The 14,840-nt window shown below is 30.5% G+C and overlaps 4 protein-coding genes across 5 annotated transcripts; 3 read left to right on the forward strand and 1 right to left on the reverse strand.

The window, feature by feature from the left end:
• The first annotated feature begins 319 nt into the window (after positions 1-319).
• LOC149887225 (uncharacterized) lies at positions 320-2,587 on the forward strand. The gene has a single exon (XM_090090654.1). The coding sequence runs from the start codon at positions 375-377 to the stop codon at positions 2,445-2,447; it is 2,073 nt and encodes a 690-aa protein (XP_089946780.1). The 5' UTR covers positions 320-374; the 3' UTR covers positions 2,448-2,587.
• A 172-nt stretch (positions 2,588-2,759) lies between these two features.
• Positions 2,760-5,899, forward strand: LOC149887226 (uncharacterized). The gene is made up of 8 exons (XM_090090655.1): positions 2,760-3,036; positions 3,134-3,251; positions 3,450-3,527; positions 3,641-3,742; positions 4,268-4,380; positions 4,672-4,925; positions 5,372-5,531; positions 5,666-5,899. Exons 1-7 carry the CDS (start codon positions 2,805-2,807, stop codon positions 5,462-5,464), a joined length of 990 nt encoding a protein of 329 aa, XP_089946781.1. The 5' UTR covers positions 2,760-2,804; the 3' UTR covers positions 5,465-5,531; positions 5,666-5,899.
• A 2,234-nt stretch (positions 5,900-8,133) lies between these two features.
• On the reverse strand, positions 8,134-10,805 carry LOC149887227 (soma ferritin-like). Its single transcript, XM_090090888.1, has 3 exons — positions 10,565-10,805; positions 8,822-8,914; positions 8,134-8,654 (listed from the first exon to the last, which is right to left on the reverse strand). Exons 1-3 carry the CDS (start codon positions 10,661-10,663, stop codon positions 8,337-8,339), a joined length of 510 nt encoding a protein of 169 aa, XP_089947014.1. The 5' UTR covers positions 10,664-10,805; the 3' UTR covers positions 8,134-8,336.
• A 2,098-nt stretch (positions 10,806-12,903) lies between these two features.
• On the forward strand, positions 12,904-14,612 carry LOC149887228 (uncharacterized). Of its 2 annotated transcripts, XM_090091290.1 has the most exons (3): positions 12,943-13,493; positions 13,588-13,779; positions 13,867-14,612. In XM_090091290.1, exons 2-3 carry the CDS (start codon positions 13,688-13,690, stop codon positions 14,441-14,443), a joined length of 669 nt encoding a protein of 222 aa, XP_089947416.1. In that variant the 5' UTR covers positions 12,943-13,493; positions 13,588-13,687; the 3' UTR covers positions 14,444-14,612. The 2 variants fall into 2 exon arrangements, with proteins under 2 accessions (XP_089947415.1, XP_089947416.1); XM_090091289.1 differs by having other exon boundaries at positions 12,904-13,779.
• The last annotated feature ends 228 nt before the right edge of the window (positions 14,613-14,840 follow it).

The raw sequence follows: 14,840 nt of genomic DNA on the forward strand, positions 1-14,840 counted from the left end.
TTCGCGTTTCATAATTTATTATGAAACAAAAATATCTTTTCCACATATTTATATAATGGAAATATATTTTTTTAAATCTACACAGTTTCAGATTTCAATAATGTAAAAAGTACCACCCACCCTTGCTTTATGTATAAATAAACAATTTTACCTTTTCAAAAATTGCAATCTTGGTAAAAAAAAGAAATTTAAAAAAAAAAATGCTTTAAGTGATTTCCTATAACTTATAAAATTTATTATTCACATATAGTGCTACAATAAAAAAATAAAAAATTTTGAAAGTTTGATTTACCCTTCTGTGTAATTAACTATAATTTTTATCATTTAGAAATTTAAATTCAAAGTATAATATTTTTATAGCTTATTTATTTGGAATGAGTTATTTTTATTCAAAACGTACAAAAAACCGAAAGATAGCTGTTGCGGTTTCAAAAATATTGAGTAGTGCATGTGTGAATATACCTAACTTGGATGTATCAACCTCACATTTTTCTCAAGCAAATAATGATAATTTACCAATAAATATGGTAAAAATGTCAAGTTCAAAAGATCCAATTAATTTGCCAATATTTGATAATAATGACCCCAATAGTCAGCTTGATGATTTATATAATACTGAAGAATATAATGACTTTCCAGAATGGGCAACTCAAATTTATGATGACAGTGATGAGGAGAATAATGACTTCACTGAAGAACTCAATGAAAGTGAGACTTTGAAAGATAAGTTAGTTTCTTGGGCAGTAAAATTTAACATTTCCCAGACAGCATGTAGCAATTTGCTTGGGTTTTTAAACCAGCTACATCCTGATTTGCCAAAAGATGCAAGATCTTTGCTTAGTACTCGAAGAAGTGTAAACATTCGAAATGTTGCTGGTGGGGAATATTTTTATTTTAGCCTACAGTATTGGCTGTCTATTTTTACCGAAAGGTATCCTCTCAATAATGATATAAATCAATTAGATTTGCATATTAATATAGATGGTGTGCCAATTTTCAAAAGCTCAACAAATAGTTTGTGGCCTATACTTTGCTTGGTTAAAAATACTGGATGGTGTCCATTTCCGATTGCCGTTTATTTTAGTAAAAGCAAACCAACTTCCCTTGATGGTTATATGGAAGATTTAGTTTCGGAAATGACTATGCTAGAGAAGACAGGGTTTGAAAAAAATAACAAATATTACTCTATCAAATTAAAAGCAGTTATTTGTGATGCACCAGCGCGAGCTTTTATAAAGTGCATTAAACCTCACAACAGTTATAATTCCTGTGAAAGGTGTGTACAAACTGGAGAATGGCTTGGGAAAGTTGTTATGCCTAATCTATTTGCTGTTTTGCGAACTGATAGTGATTTCCGAAATAAAAAAGACCCTGCTCATCATTGTTCCTCGTTCATATCTCCTGTATTACATTTAAATATAGGCTTGGTTAGTGGATTTCCTCTAGATTATATGCATTTGGTCTGTTTAGGAGTTGTACGAAGAATTATAAATCAATGGATACACAGCTTGTCTGTTCGTAGATTATCAAGGGCAGCAATAGATTTGATATCTGATAAACTTGTTGCAATTAAATATTATACTCCTCGAGAGTTTGCACGAAAGCCTAGATCACTCTCTGAATATAAACATTGGAAGGCTACAGAACCTAGGGAATTTCTATTATATTCTGGTGTTGTTGTTTTAAAAGGCATTTTGCCTAAAGAGTTGTATATTAATTTTCTGTGTCTGTCAGTAGCTATTAGAATACTTATTAGCCCATCCTTATGTAACATCTATGTAGATTATTCTGAACAACTGTTAAAGTACTTTGTGTCAAATTTTTGCATGTTATATGGAAATGACCAGTGTGTATATAACGTCCATTCACTGATACACTTGTCAGATGATGTTCGGAGGTTCGGAGTGCTAGACAATGTTTCTTCGTTTCCTTTTGAAAGTTATTTAGGAAGACTTAAGAAGTTAATCCGTAGTCCACAGTCCCCTGTTACACAAATTGTATGTAGATTGTCAGAGGGCCACTTACAATACTCTGAAAAAAATGATGCTGATTTCACTGCTAAATTTAAAAAAAAACATTTCGATGGTCCAGTTCCATTGCCGTTACGCCACCTCTCACAATTTAAACAATATTTTGGTTCTCAGTTTATAGTTTGTAATGAAAATGGAAACAACTGCTTTGCAATAGACAACAAAGTTTGTTTAGTTAAAAATATTCTTGCTGGAAATGATTTAAACGACTCCGATGCTGTTGTTGTTTGTGTAGAGTTTGATCGTCAGGAGCCGTTTTTTACAGATCCACTTGACTCATCTTTACTGTCAATTTTCTATGTTGAAAAACTTTCATACCTTGTAAAAGTTTATTCATTGAGAAAATTAAGAACGAAATATTTTCTGCTGCCGCATAAAAATGGTTTTGTTGTAATCCCTCAAATGCACTTCCACTAAAGCTGATTTTTGTCCGAAAAAACTTGGTTTTAAATTACAAATGTCTCATTTATTAATGTAAACAGTTACTATAAATAGTATTTAATAATAGTGTTGTATTATTACATTTTCAATGGCATATTTTATTTTTATGTTTTTGTGAATATTGTACTTTTCTTTTTCTATTTTCAAGTTATCTGCGTGTTATTTTACAAATAATTCAAACTATTAAAAAAATATAAAGTATTTATTAATAAAAAGCTAACTTTTAAAAACTACTATTATTTCTATTTAATAAAAAAATTCATAATTACTATAATTAAAAGTTTTAAAACATTTCTTATGTTATAACTTATAAAAATCTTATTTAGTTAAAATATGTTTGCAATTGTTGCTTTTGAAAACACTTGCGAAACAGACTATGTTCCGTTGAAATGGCTTGAGGAAGTGGATGCTAGTAATGTCCAGTTAATGATATCAAATCACACATCAGTTAAGTGCTATTGGCCACCATTTAAGAATCCCAATACAATTTCTAAAGCTAAAAATAACAGCCATGATGCAGAGATAAATTGGCCAATTTACATGGCAAGGGTGCTGGGATTAGCTGGTAAATTTATTTTGCATATAGTTTATTTTCTACATTTATTGTACATTTGTATATGACCTTTTTTTTTACCAGTTTTTATTTTGAAACCAATTTTTAGACAGTTTAAACAATGCTCGTCAAAAAGCCAAAATGGCAGAAGACACATCCAGTTTAGAAAATGCATTTGAGGAGATGGAAGAAAGTTCTGGAACTGTCAAGAAAAACAAAAAAAGGCGGTAGGCATTTAATGACTTTTTTGTTTATCTATAATTATGAAAACTTTTTATTTTAAATAACCACAATAATTTTACTTAAAAAATTTATTTTATTTTTTTAAAATTGTCTTTTATTGTGTTGAAGTTAATAATATTAAAAAACGCTACATTTTTTTTTTAAAAAAGTCTTTTGTTTTTGTCATTTTTATATTGATGAAGAGTAACAAAGATTAGTTACGAGAAAGAAACAGAAAATGAGGAATCTGAAAATGATCAATTGTTTAATGTAGAACCAAAGTAATTTTTTTTTACAAAATTGCTCTATATGTTATTTGTTATATGGAAATTTATTTCATATTTGTTACCTGTAGGAACTAACATTATTAAAGATTATTTTTGTATTTTAAAAGAAAGAGGTTGTTGGTAAATTCTGCTCTTCTCATTCAAAAGCCACAGCAACCCTGCAAACTCCCATCAAACAGCAAATCCAGAGTTGGCGATCAGTTGTTACAGTGGTTTCATTATTTGTGTACACACCAGGATTTATTTATATATAATTTAATATAATGTTCTTAAAAAATGGCATAGTAATTCATTTACAAGTTGTAAAAATTTGAATTGAACTTTTCATCAATTAATTTTCATTAAAAATATTAGGAAAAACAGCATACAGCAAGTATGGAGTCATGCGTGCTACATTGTAAATTAAACTTAAAGTATTCAATCTTCAAAATGATTACTGTATTTTTAGTAGCTTGCGTTAAAAAAAATTATCAAGTGTTTTTAGAAAAAATAAAATAGTGATATGGGGCCATCCATAAAAAGTGTTATCAAAAAGGGGAGGGAGAGGGTCAATATTAAAAGGACCTCATGTCACTTGTGAGAAAAGGACGTCACTTCAAAGATTTTTTAAAATTTTTTTTGGAGGAGGGGGTCAGAAATCGACTTAAAAATGGTGGTATCCTTTATAATTGACCCCTATACTGATAACTAGAAAAAATATATGTATAATTAGCTTTTATTACCATTTTGATTAGTGATGAACATTCTAATGACTTCAACATATGGAATAGTGAACAATTTTCACCTCCTATTGCTTCAACTGCTGCAAGGGCAACATCATTGTCAATGTTAAGTTCTACTACTGCAGGTAATTCCCTATAGTAACTACTTAGTTAAATAGTATTCCAATATTAGTATTCCAATCTAATACTTGTATATCAGTATTTGTCATGTATTTATAGTTTTTTTGTTTTAAGTTGAGCAATTTCTTGAATGGGCTATATACAAAATTTTTTTTAACTTAAAAAAAAAAAAAGGTTTGCTTTTGAGTGCTACATTTTTAAACCTCAAGGTAATGGTTAAAGATTAGTAAAAGTTCTAATCTTTAACCGTGTTATTGCATGGTTTGTAGTAAGATTGTAATAATTTTTTTATTTAGGCTCCAGTTTATGTCAAACTGCTAACCTGCAATCAGTATTTAATTTAATAACAACTTTGGTTAGCAATGTCGAGGAGATTAAAAAAACTCTAAAGGTGCATACATCATTATTGCATTCTATTAAGCAAAAAATGCTAGTTAGTGAAGAATTAACATTTGATTTGCCTGAAGATATAAAGTTGCCACTGACATCTACAGCAGAAGTTGAAACATTAGAGGAAAAGTTGTGTTGTGTGGAGAAAAAAAAAATTCTTGTAAGTTTAAAATGATTTTTAAATTCAACATTCAATAATTACAAATAAAAAAACTCAAGTTTAGAAAGAATTAACTGCGTAAAATAGTTTGGGTTTAAGATTGGATGGCATGATATCATTATAAAAGCCATTAGGATGGGTTGAAATCTAATGTTGAAGTATTTATATCATATGAAACAATTCTGCTTCCTGACTGATAAAGATTTTAAACTTATTTTAGCCGCATCACTTACTACAAGATATTAAATTGTTAAATCTTGTTAAATTTTACTTAACTTGTGTCTTAAAATGTGTAAATTTAACGTTAAATCAAAATTTTGCGATTATAGATGTTGCTATGTTTGAGTGAGGGTGACTTGTTTAAAGGAAGTGTGATTAAACGTGACTTTACATGATTAAGAATGACAATTTTTTTTACATGTTTCATTACATGTTATTTCTTTTAGGCAAAACATATATCAGACATTGGAGGCGAGGATCTACGTAATTTCGTCATGAGAGCGATGCCAGTTTTACTTGATGGTCAGCTTGCTCGCTAATTTAATTTGACAGGGCAGAAGGGAAAGAAATCGTTTAAAGCACTATTGCTTTGTCAAGTTTTTTTTAGTAAGTAGTATAAGTTCATGCATTATGCAGCATGTCCCTATAGGGAGATGCTGCATATGATCACTTACTAAAAGATATTAAATTGTTAAAGATTATTTATTACTTTAATACAGTGTTGTTTTATTTGATTATAGATGCTGTGAAACTAAACCCAAATACAAATCAAATCAATAATAAAGATATTGAAACAGAATTATCAAAATGGTTTTCTAACGCAAGAGATCGGGGTCCTGACGGTCGCCGATACACAATTACGAAAACTACAATGAGGGCTCCCAGTTCAGATTGATGGACACAAAAAACAACGTCTTTAAAGAACTGTTTTTGTTTACTCTTTATTTTTTAAGTTTAGAAAAAGTTCACCAAAATCGGAAGTATTTTATGTAAAAATTCCTTTTTTTATAAATTCTTTCAAATATCCAGCTGAATGGCGTAATCAATGATTTTAATATTATTTTTAATTTTTACCTACATCCATTTGTAAATTTTACATGTTAATAATTATTAACATGTAAATCGTTTAACGTTTAAACGATAAAAAGTATAGAGTTTATAATTTTTATTGATTACGTACAGGCGAATTTAAAAATGAATTGTTTATAAATTATGTATTAAAACACGTATTGTATATAAACCGTGTGCGACAAAGTAGAGAAAAAAAAATCGGAAAACTACGGGACCTTCACGGTCAACCCTGTGAAATAACAGATAGCCTATTAGGAATCGTAAGGGCGAAAAAATTGTATGTTTAAAGGATCCCTACGGGCATCCCAGAAGGTAACCGTGTGAAATACCAGAAATGCCTACATGGGAACCATAAGGGCAAAAAAACGGTAAACATATGGGACCCTTATGGGCATCCCAGCGGGCAACCCTTATGGTTCCCAGATGGGGCCCTGGGACAACTCCCGCTGGGATCCCTTAGGGATACCCGTATGGGTCCCTTATATACGCCCGTATGGGTCCCTTATGGGACCCATACTTGTTGGTTGGCTGGGTATATATATATATATATATATATATATATATATATATATATATATATATATATATATATATATATATATATATATATATGTAACTATGTTTATGTATCTATGTATATGTATATATATCTATTGGTCATTTTTATGATCAACTCAGAGAGAGCTCGTCAATTTGGAGGTCTGTGAGTAATATCTTTGCTCTTTTCACAAGTGTTTCAATTTTTCTGATGGTGATGAACCAATCTTTGGTTTTGTCATATGCTCTAAACAAATAAATCAATCGCAGACAATTTTTTTAAAGAATTCAAAAAATATTGCAAGAGCAAAAGAATTTTGAAACGATAGTAGAATTTTTTCGTAGATCGTAGGTTTTTTCTTTAAACGATCCATTGTTTCATCTCGTCGCATTATTGAAGCTTTGATTTAGTTAAACTGAGAGAGTAACAAAAGCTGCCGGCATTTTTTTCTGATGGCTTTTTAACTGATTTGTACAATCTAAATGATTGATTTGAACTTCTAGGATTTAACCAATCAGCGTTCGAAGTAGCATTTTTTCTCCCCTGCGAACTCCATCCTTTCTCACTTAGGTGTTTAAAACTAATTAAATTCTTTTTCGGTTGAAAGTCGGTCCAGGAACGTTTAAAAAATGTTTATACTCAGGCAATCTTTTCAAATCACGTGGATTCATTTTAAGAAAAGTTTCACCGCATGTTTTATTTACTTAATTCAACTTATTAATTTCCACCATTTTGACGTCATATGAGAATGCTCCTTGTGTAATATCACTTTTCGTGCAACAGCAACACCGAGTTTAACATGTTTTGTGGTTCGTTTGTTTTGTTCCATAAATTCGCTAGTAAAATCAATTAACAAGAAAACACATTTATTACCATAAATCCGTATTGTGGTTGCTAAAGTATGCTGCTGTACCTTTCTAATGAAGGGAGATGATAAAAAGTTTTCTACGAAAAAAAAAAAAAATTGTTGTTAGCAAAAAGGAAATCAAATATCAATTCAAAAATATTTTATTCAAATAACAGTTTAGCAGCCAAAACGATCTTTTTTTCCTGAAGTTCGGTACTACACACCAAGTTACATACTACACTCTGGAAACCTTTTAGTGCTACTCCCTGTGGATTCAGTGAGAACTTTAACTCGATCACCTAGCAGAATATTCAATTTCTACCGAATAAAAATTGACTGTTCAAAATAAGATTATGTTGTAGAACAAAGACTTATTAGCCACTTAAAGTCAAATTTTTTTTTTTTTAATTTCTTGATTAATGAAGATGGTGGGGCGCTTTATTTGCTAATTCAGTTCCTTTTGATGTATACTTCGTTCATGTTACTTTTATACTAATAGTGTTTATGTTTCACATTTTGATTTATAACGTCATGAACAAGTGAAGAGAGTGCCCTAACCTTGTGGGGCAATTTACTCCTGCTTTTTATATATGCTGTCTCTGACTTTCGCTAACAAATAATTTTGTTTTCTGCATTTACTTAAGATAATGTTTTTAAAGCCGCTAGTTTACCGTCGGCTTTAACTGAAAATTTATCAATAATCTACCAATCGCATCAATCGCTTTCTATAAATTAAATTCAAAACAACAAAGTTCAAGTTGGTTATTTTTTTTATTAATCTAATTTTTTTTATTTTTGCATTTTCATTTTATTATTCTTTTTTTTTTGTTCATTTTTTTTTTAAATTTTATTAAATGTGTATTCTCTGATTTAAAGAAAAAAACAAAGGTGTTTGCACTTTATAGTCCTCAAAGCGAAATAAACCCACTGGATGCACCTGCACGGTGTTTTGATTTTAACTTGACAAGCTCAATTTATCGAACTGATAAACGCCAAGACCATCACCGCATCTCTTCGCATTTGTAATCAGTTTTGATATCTGGTTAATTGATTCGACTTGCTCATTCAAATACTCCGTTTCTAAGAAGTCACTCAAATGAGGATCATTATGGCTGCTTGCAATTCCATGTAAATCTAATAACGCCTGGTTTACTTTCTTTTCCAACGCAAGAGCATCCTCTAAAGCTGAGATGTGGCTGACCCATTCAATGGCAGGAGCTTTTATGTCGTTTAAAACGATTCGACCACCACGCTTGTTTTGATATTTCATCAGCTATTTAAAACATAAATAAACAAATGTTAATTTTTACCAGAAAAAAAAGCAATCAAGTTTGGTTGAAAAGCTTTTTACAAAAGCCAAACAACAAACTTTGAAAACTTGATTTATAATTTTTTTTTACAAATATCTGAGTAAGAAAGTAAGAATGTTTGACATATCACCTTTTCTGCATGTTCACGTTCTTCCTCAGATTGATGCTTGAAAAACTTGTAGAAACCAGCCAGTGCAACATCATCGCGATCGAAGTGAAAGGCCTAAAAGTAATAAGAGTTTGTTTAAGAACTTTAAGAACATCGATGATAACTCAAGTTCAAATTATATATATATACAGGGGCGTGTCTAGGGGATGTCTGCTACGTCGCTGGACATACCCAAAATATGTATATATACATATTTTTTCACAACTTCAATATTTCGTTAAGTAAATATGATGCGTCGGTAGATAAAAGCAAACAGAGCGAATAATTATAATAAACTAAAGCAATAATTAAGCAAACTATACAAGGTTAACTGTTCGAACGGATGGTAAGAAGTTATTAATCCGGAATAACAGTTAGATTTACGGTTTAGTATTTTATTATACGCCAAGTTAGAATTATTTTGTTCTATCTCCAAGTTTAAATGTTGGAAGAAAGTTTTTGATTTTTTTCTTAAAGTAATAATTATTTAAAAACTTAGTCTTAATTTTTAAAGAAATAATAACTTATGCTTTAAATAATTTATGTTTAAACAAATTAGAAAAAAACTTGTAAAATAGAGCGCATTTTAGAAGTAATCATTACTTACTAAAATTAATAACTCATTTTCTCCCAACTTTTAAAATAGGAGATAGAATTAAATAATTCTAACCTCGCGCATAGTGCTTGTCAAATCGAGAACGGTCTAAAGTTTATTAAAAAAAAAAACAAACGATTTATATATTTAAACGGAGGTTGTTTTAATTTTTGACTTAAACAAATTAATAAGAAACTTGAATGAACATACCTTTTTTTATTAAGTTATAAGGTACTTCATTTTTTAAATATTTTCTTTTGTTAATTTAAAAAAAATAAAAGTAATTATTTCTTAGAGAACAAATTCCGGACTTCCCTTTTCAATTACACCCTGAGTAAAGTTTTAGTCAAATTCTATTGATATTTATCATCAGGAGGAGAAGACTGTAATTAACAACAAGCATATATTAAAATATATCAATGGACATCCCCAACTATTTTATACAAAGCTGTGTATCTTTTTAATTACTTGCATTTTAAAAAATATAAAAAGAAAGAAAGGGTTTTAAACATTAAAAATAAAATTTGGACTTCCCTTGGTACATACACCCTGTTTAGTGAGTATTTATTAAACATTTCTTAAATATAAAGTTTAGACAGTTTTTCAACAATTTTTTTTGCTTCATATAAGAATAGGTCGTGTGTAATTGTTAAGCGTTGGTGCTGACTATGGTTATCATCATTTTCTTCTAAAAATAGATAGCGTGCGAAGCGATGATGTTTGATAATGGTTAGCATCATGTGCGATAAAATATCGGGCGATTGCTAAGCCGTCTTACCTCATATATGCGTTTGTGAATGAGGAAGGGGGGGGGGGGGGGGGAGGGGGATGCTAAAATTTAACTTTTTTTTTTTTTTTTGGGGGGGGGGGGGGGGGTTAAAACTGCGACTTACCCAAAAAAATTCCTGTACACGCCCCTGTATAATATATATATATATATATATATATATATATATATATATATATATATATATATATATATATATATATATATATATAAATTAGAAATATAATGTATTTGAATTGTAATATCAGTAAATTAGAGTAAAGTTTAGTAACACTCTTCTCAAAAATTATGGAAACCGTAGTAAAGTTGTGAAAACAATGAATATAAATGTATCATTCTTTACCATGGACTGATAAACGTAGCTTGCATAAAGCTCCATGTTAATTTGCTTGTTGATGGCCGCTTCGCTGTCTTGGTGAAAGTTTTGTCGGATTGCAGACATCTTTGCTTTTTTCTCGTAAATGATGTAAAGAGAAGAAAATCAAATCTCAGTATATTCAAGCTTTGTCTGTTCTATCACTGTAGAAGCACCACAAAGTTCTTGCTGTTTGTAAAACGGAAAGCGATGCGTTTAATTTATAGTCATGAATCACGTGATACCGAACGAATCAAATTTTTTAATTTACGTAACGTACGTGACTACTTACAAAAACAGGATTTAAATTCCCAAATCTCAATCGATGACTAATATTGAATATTTGTATCGCTGAATAATGAGGTCTAAAAGTATTAACATGACTCTCCTAGATTACTGGTTAGTTTCAACACGAACCAGAGTTTTTTCATCTCACTCAAACTCAAAACCGAATTTATCATCAACCAACTTTTTCGTACGCTTTGTGGAAAATGGGATAACTGTGGATTTTATGCTCTTGACATAATTCTCTCGGTTTTTACTTGATGCAAAGTTCAAATCTTAACATTTATTTTTTTTGACATCCAAAATACATTTATTTTGTTACTTAAAATTGCAGAGTTAAAGAAAAAAAGGTTTTAAGACAAACAGAAAGTGACGAAGTAGCTCTACTTCTTAAAAAGTAGTTCAAAGTGAAATTAAGTTTAAACTCTTCAAGAGCTCTCTTTCTTTTTTTCTTCTGCTTTTGCAATGTTTTTATGAAACTTGAAAAACCTGAAACCGGAAAATCGTGATACAGAGAATGTTAAGAGTGTTGTCGTTAAAATTGAAACACATCACGCAAAAATGATTGTAGAAGCGAAAGATTTAAATTACTGTTTAACACTAAAGCGTCTTTTTGTTTACCAAAAGTTTGGCATCTTATTTCATAATGCTAGGCAGAGAGATGCTAAACATTTGGTAAATAAATTTTTATTGCGATGACTGATTTTATTGAGGGTAATGGAGGATTTCTCAAACTTGAATTCTTCAATTGAAATCAACGTTATGATATCCAAATTCAAAAAAAAAAAAAAGAAATAAAGAATCAAGTTGAATCTAAAGTTTCAGTTTTTTTTAATTAAAAGATCTTCTATTTTTTTTCTATTTTCAAAAAGAAAAAAATAATATTTTCAAGAAGAAAAAACAAAAATAAGTAGGAGAAATTCAGATGAAACTCAATTTTATCAAAAAAAATTTTTAACATTTTGATAAAAAATAAATCGGTTTTCAATCGGGCGTCTTTCTTGTGGATGCTACTTGAGTATCTCAGGTTTATAATTCGTGTTCGTGGTTATCACACGAGTATAAAAGGCCGATGATCCTTCTGCGTCATTGTCTCTACCTCACTCAAAGTTCCAAATATCCTTTCATCATAACGGTTTGCGACACTCTTGATGAGATCTTGTAACATAAAACTAAAAAGTTATGAATTTGTGGTGCAATTGAACTAACCGATTTCAAGGGGTATTTAATTTTCATATTGCAAGTTAACGAGAAAAATCTTACCTGTGTCGCTAGATCCAAATCTCGCTTTGTGAAGTTAACGTTAAGCCCCAAATTTGACAAGTTTTTTAATCTTTTTTAAATCAGCACATCAAAACAAAATTTCGAACGAACAGCACATCAAAGCAATCTCAAGATTTTCTTTCGATGTGCTGTTTGTTTTGAAAAAAATTTATTACTCCGCATCTTCTTAGTAAAACTGTCTAGTACTCGATTTAACAAAATAGATCGATCAATGATCAAAAGATGGTTTTGACAAAAAAAAAAAGTTTTTTTAATGACTCCAACATCTTTGCATTGAATTAGGTAAATCATTTATAGATGGTGCACTTGGTGCATGCTGAACTGATCATAATAACAAAAGTTGATTAAGTCTGAAAAATTGGTTTAACAAACTGTTCTCCCGATTTCTTTAATGGCTTTGAATGAGATATCTCAGTCACATATCCTATGGCATTTTAGAGATGTCGCTGAAAAATCCGTTTGAAATTCAATGTTGCTTGTTGCTTTCAGTATGACTTAAGGAGACAAGATGTGCATCTTATCTCCTTAAAAGAAAAATGTCGCATGTGTCAATTTTGAAATGTTGAAAAATGTCAATTTTTTGGAATAAAAAAATTTTCGGAACAAAAACAAACAAACAAAAAACCAAATATTAGAGTCTAGATGTTTCGCTGCTACACGAGGGATGTTTTCAGAGAAAAAAATAAAGGATCAAATTGCTCCTAAAAGGGTAGGGCGATACTTTTATTAACTAAAGCCCACCAATTTGACGTCATATTAGAGAACTTTATATGACGTTTTAAAAGAGAACTTTGCATGAAATTTTATAAGAGAATCTAATGACTCACAACAGGCGGAGTTTAACTTAATAAAGATATTTCTTGCAGAGAATCTTTCTTCAAAATGATTCCATGTGATTTGAAAAGATCGCTTGAGTATAAACATTTAGCAAATGTTCCTGAGCCGACTTTTAACCGAAAAAGAATTTACTTTGCTTCAAACAGCTTAAGTGAGAAAGAATGGAGTTCGCAGGGAAGATCAAATGCTACTTCGAACGCTGAATGGAAAAAGAGTCCTTGCAATTCAAATCAATCAGTTAGATTGCCATCAGAAAAAAATGCCGACATCTTTTATTACTCTCTCAATTTAACCAAACCAAAGCTTAAACAATGCGAAGAGATGAAACAGTGGATCGTTGAAAGAAAAAATCTACGATCTACGATCCTTAATCAAAACATCAAATCTTGGCTTCGATATAAAAGCAAGAAAACTGAATTAGAAGCTGTTTACTTGCGAAAAAAAAGTCTTTTACCTAAAGAAAAAGTCATTCAGACGATGGTCGAGGAAAGCCCTCCTTCAACTCCATTGAGTATGGACCCTGATCCGTTACAAAAGTTAATTGCTTTTTCAATTTTTTTGGACTTCATTAAAAAAAATCGTCTGAGATTAATTGATTTGTTTAGAGCATTTGACAAATCTAAAGATTGGTTGATCCCCAAAGATAAATTAAAACTCTCACTGAAAGGAGCAAAGATACCACTCACGGATCTCCAAATTGACGAGATGCTCTCTCTGTTTGATGTTGATAACAAACATGATTATTTCAGTTACAAAGATCTTGCTTCAGTAATTTGTGCCTTTCAACAATTCAATAGGTAGAAATATGTCATCCATTTTGTTGTCAATTGATTTTTTTGTTTTATTTTTGTACTGCAGTCATAAAAAATTCTTTACTTTTTCAGAACAAATCTTTCGGAAGAAAATGTCACACAGAGAACTTCACATAAAATCTCCCCTAAAAAGCTCCACAAATTGAGTAACGGTTATGTTAATAAAAAACGTCCTTTTTCAGGCGGGAAATGCAAACAAACAAAACATGGATCACTAACGCATAAAATAAAAAGTAAAGAGGAAGAAGCACTGTGCATTCGAAAACGTGAATATTTTCGAGATGTTTGGGAAGAAAGCAGAAAATGCAGTGAGCTGCTAGCCTCGGTTGGTCTTTTAGTTGACAATAAAGTGCTTAAACGCGCTCTTGTTCCTCCTTGGGAGTTTTCTATTACAGAGAACCCCGAAAGTAGAACAGCAGTTACTATCAAAAAGTCAAATAGTTCTGAGCCTAAAAACATTCCACTACCAAGAGTAGCTAATATAGATCTCAACTCTCGAGCAAAGAATGCTCGCAAAATGCAAATAAAAAGACTTAGTACAAGTCCCAGTTTATGCTGGCCTCAATCGCATATTGAAAAACTCACACTGTACATGGAAGGAGAACCACTTTATGATGGGAAAAACGCTCTCTTCAGTCACGTAAAATAATTTTACAAACTGAGATTCAAGCCCTTCAAAAAATATGTTCATGGCTTCTCTCTCATCCAGGTTTATTAAGTGATTATCGATTTAAATGTTAAAAAACCCGGGTGATGTTTTGTATTATTATTGCATATTTACTAGTAAATTTTTTTAAAACATTAACAATAGCGAATGATGCGATGTTACTTTTATTTTGACATTTGCATTGTGAAAGGGGTTCCGTAGGATTACGAAACTAGGGTATCACAAGAAGTTATCATCATTCGTAATTTTTTACTAAAATATGTAAAAACTAACCATAACTTCTTTTTTTTTTTTTGTTTGTTCACATTTAAATTCGTAAACATTCTAGTTTGTAAAAGTAATTTTGCAGAAGCTCTGTCAAATTTTAATCATATCATAG

This window comes from Hydra viridissima, unplaced genomic scaffold (genome assembly GCF_058129835.1).
Source record: "Hydra viridissima isolate aposymbiotic clone 2 unplaced genomic scaffold, HvirCarnegie_v1 scaffold_6, whole genome shotgun sequence".
Taxonomy (NCBI): Eukaryota; Metazoa; Cnidaria; class Hydrozoa; order Anthoathecata; family Hydridae; genus Hydra; species Hydra viridissima.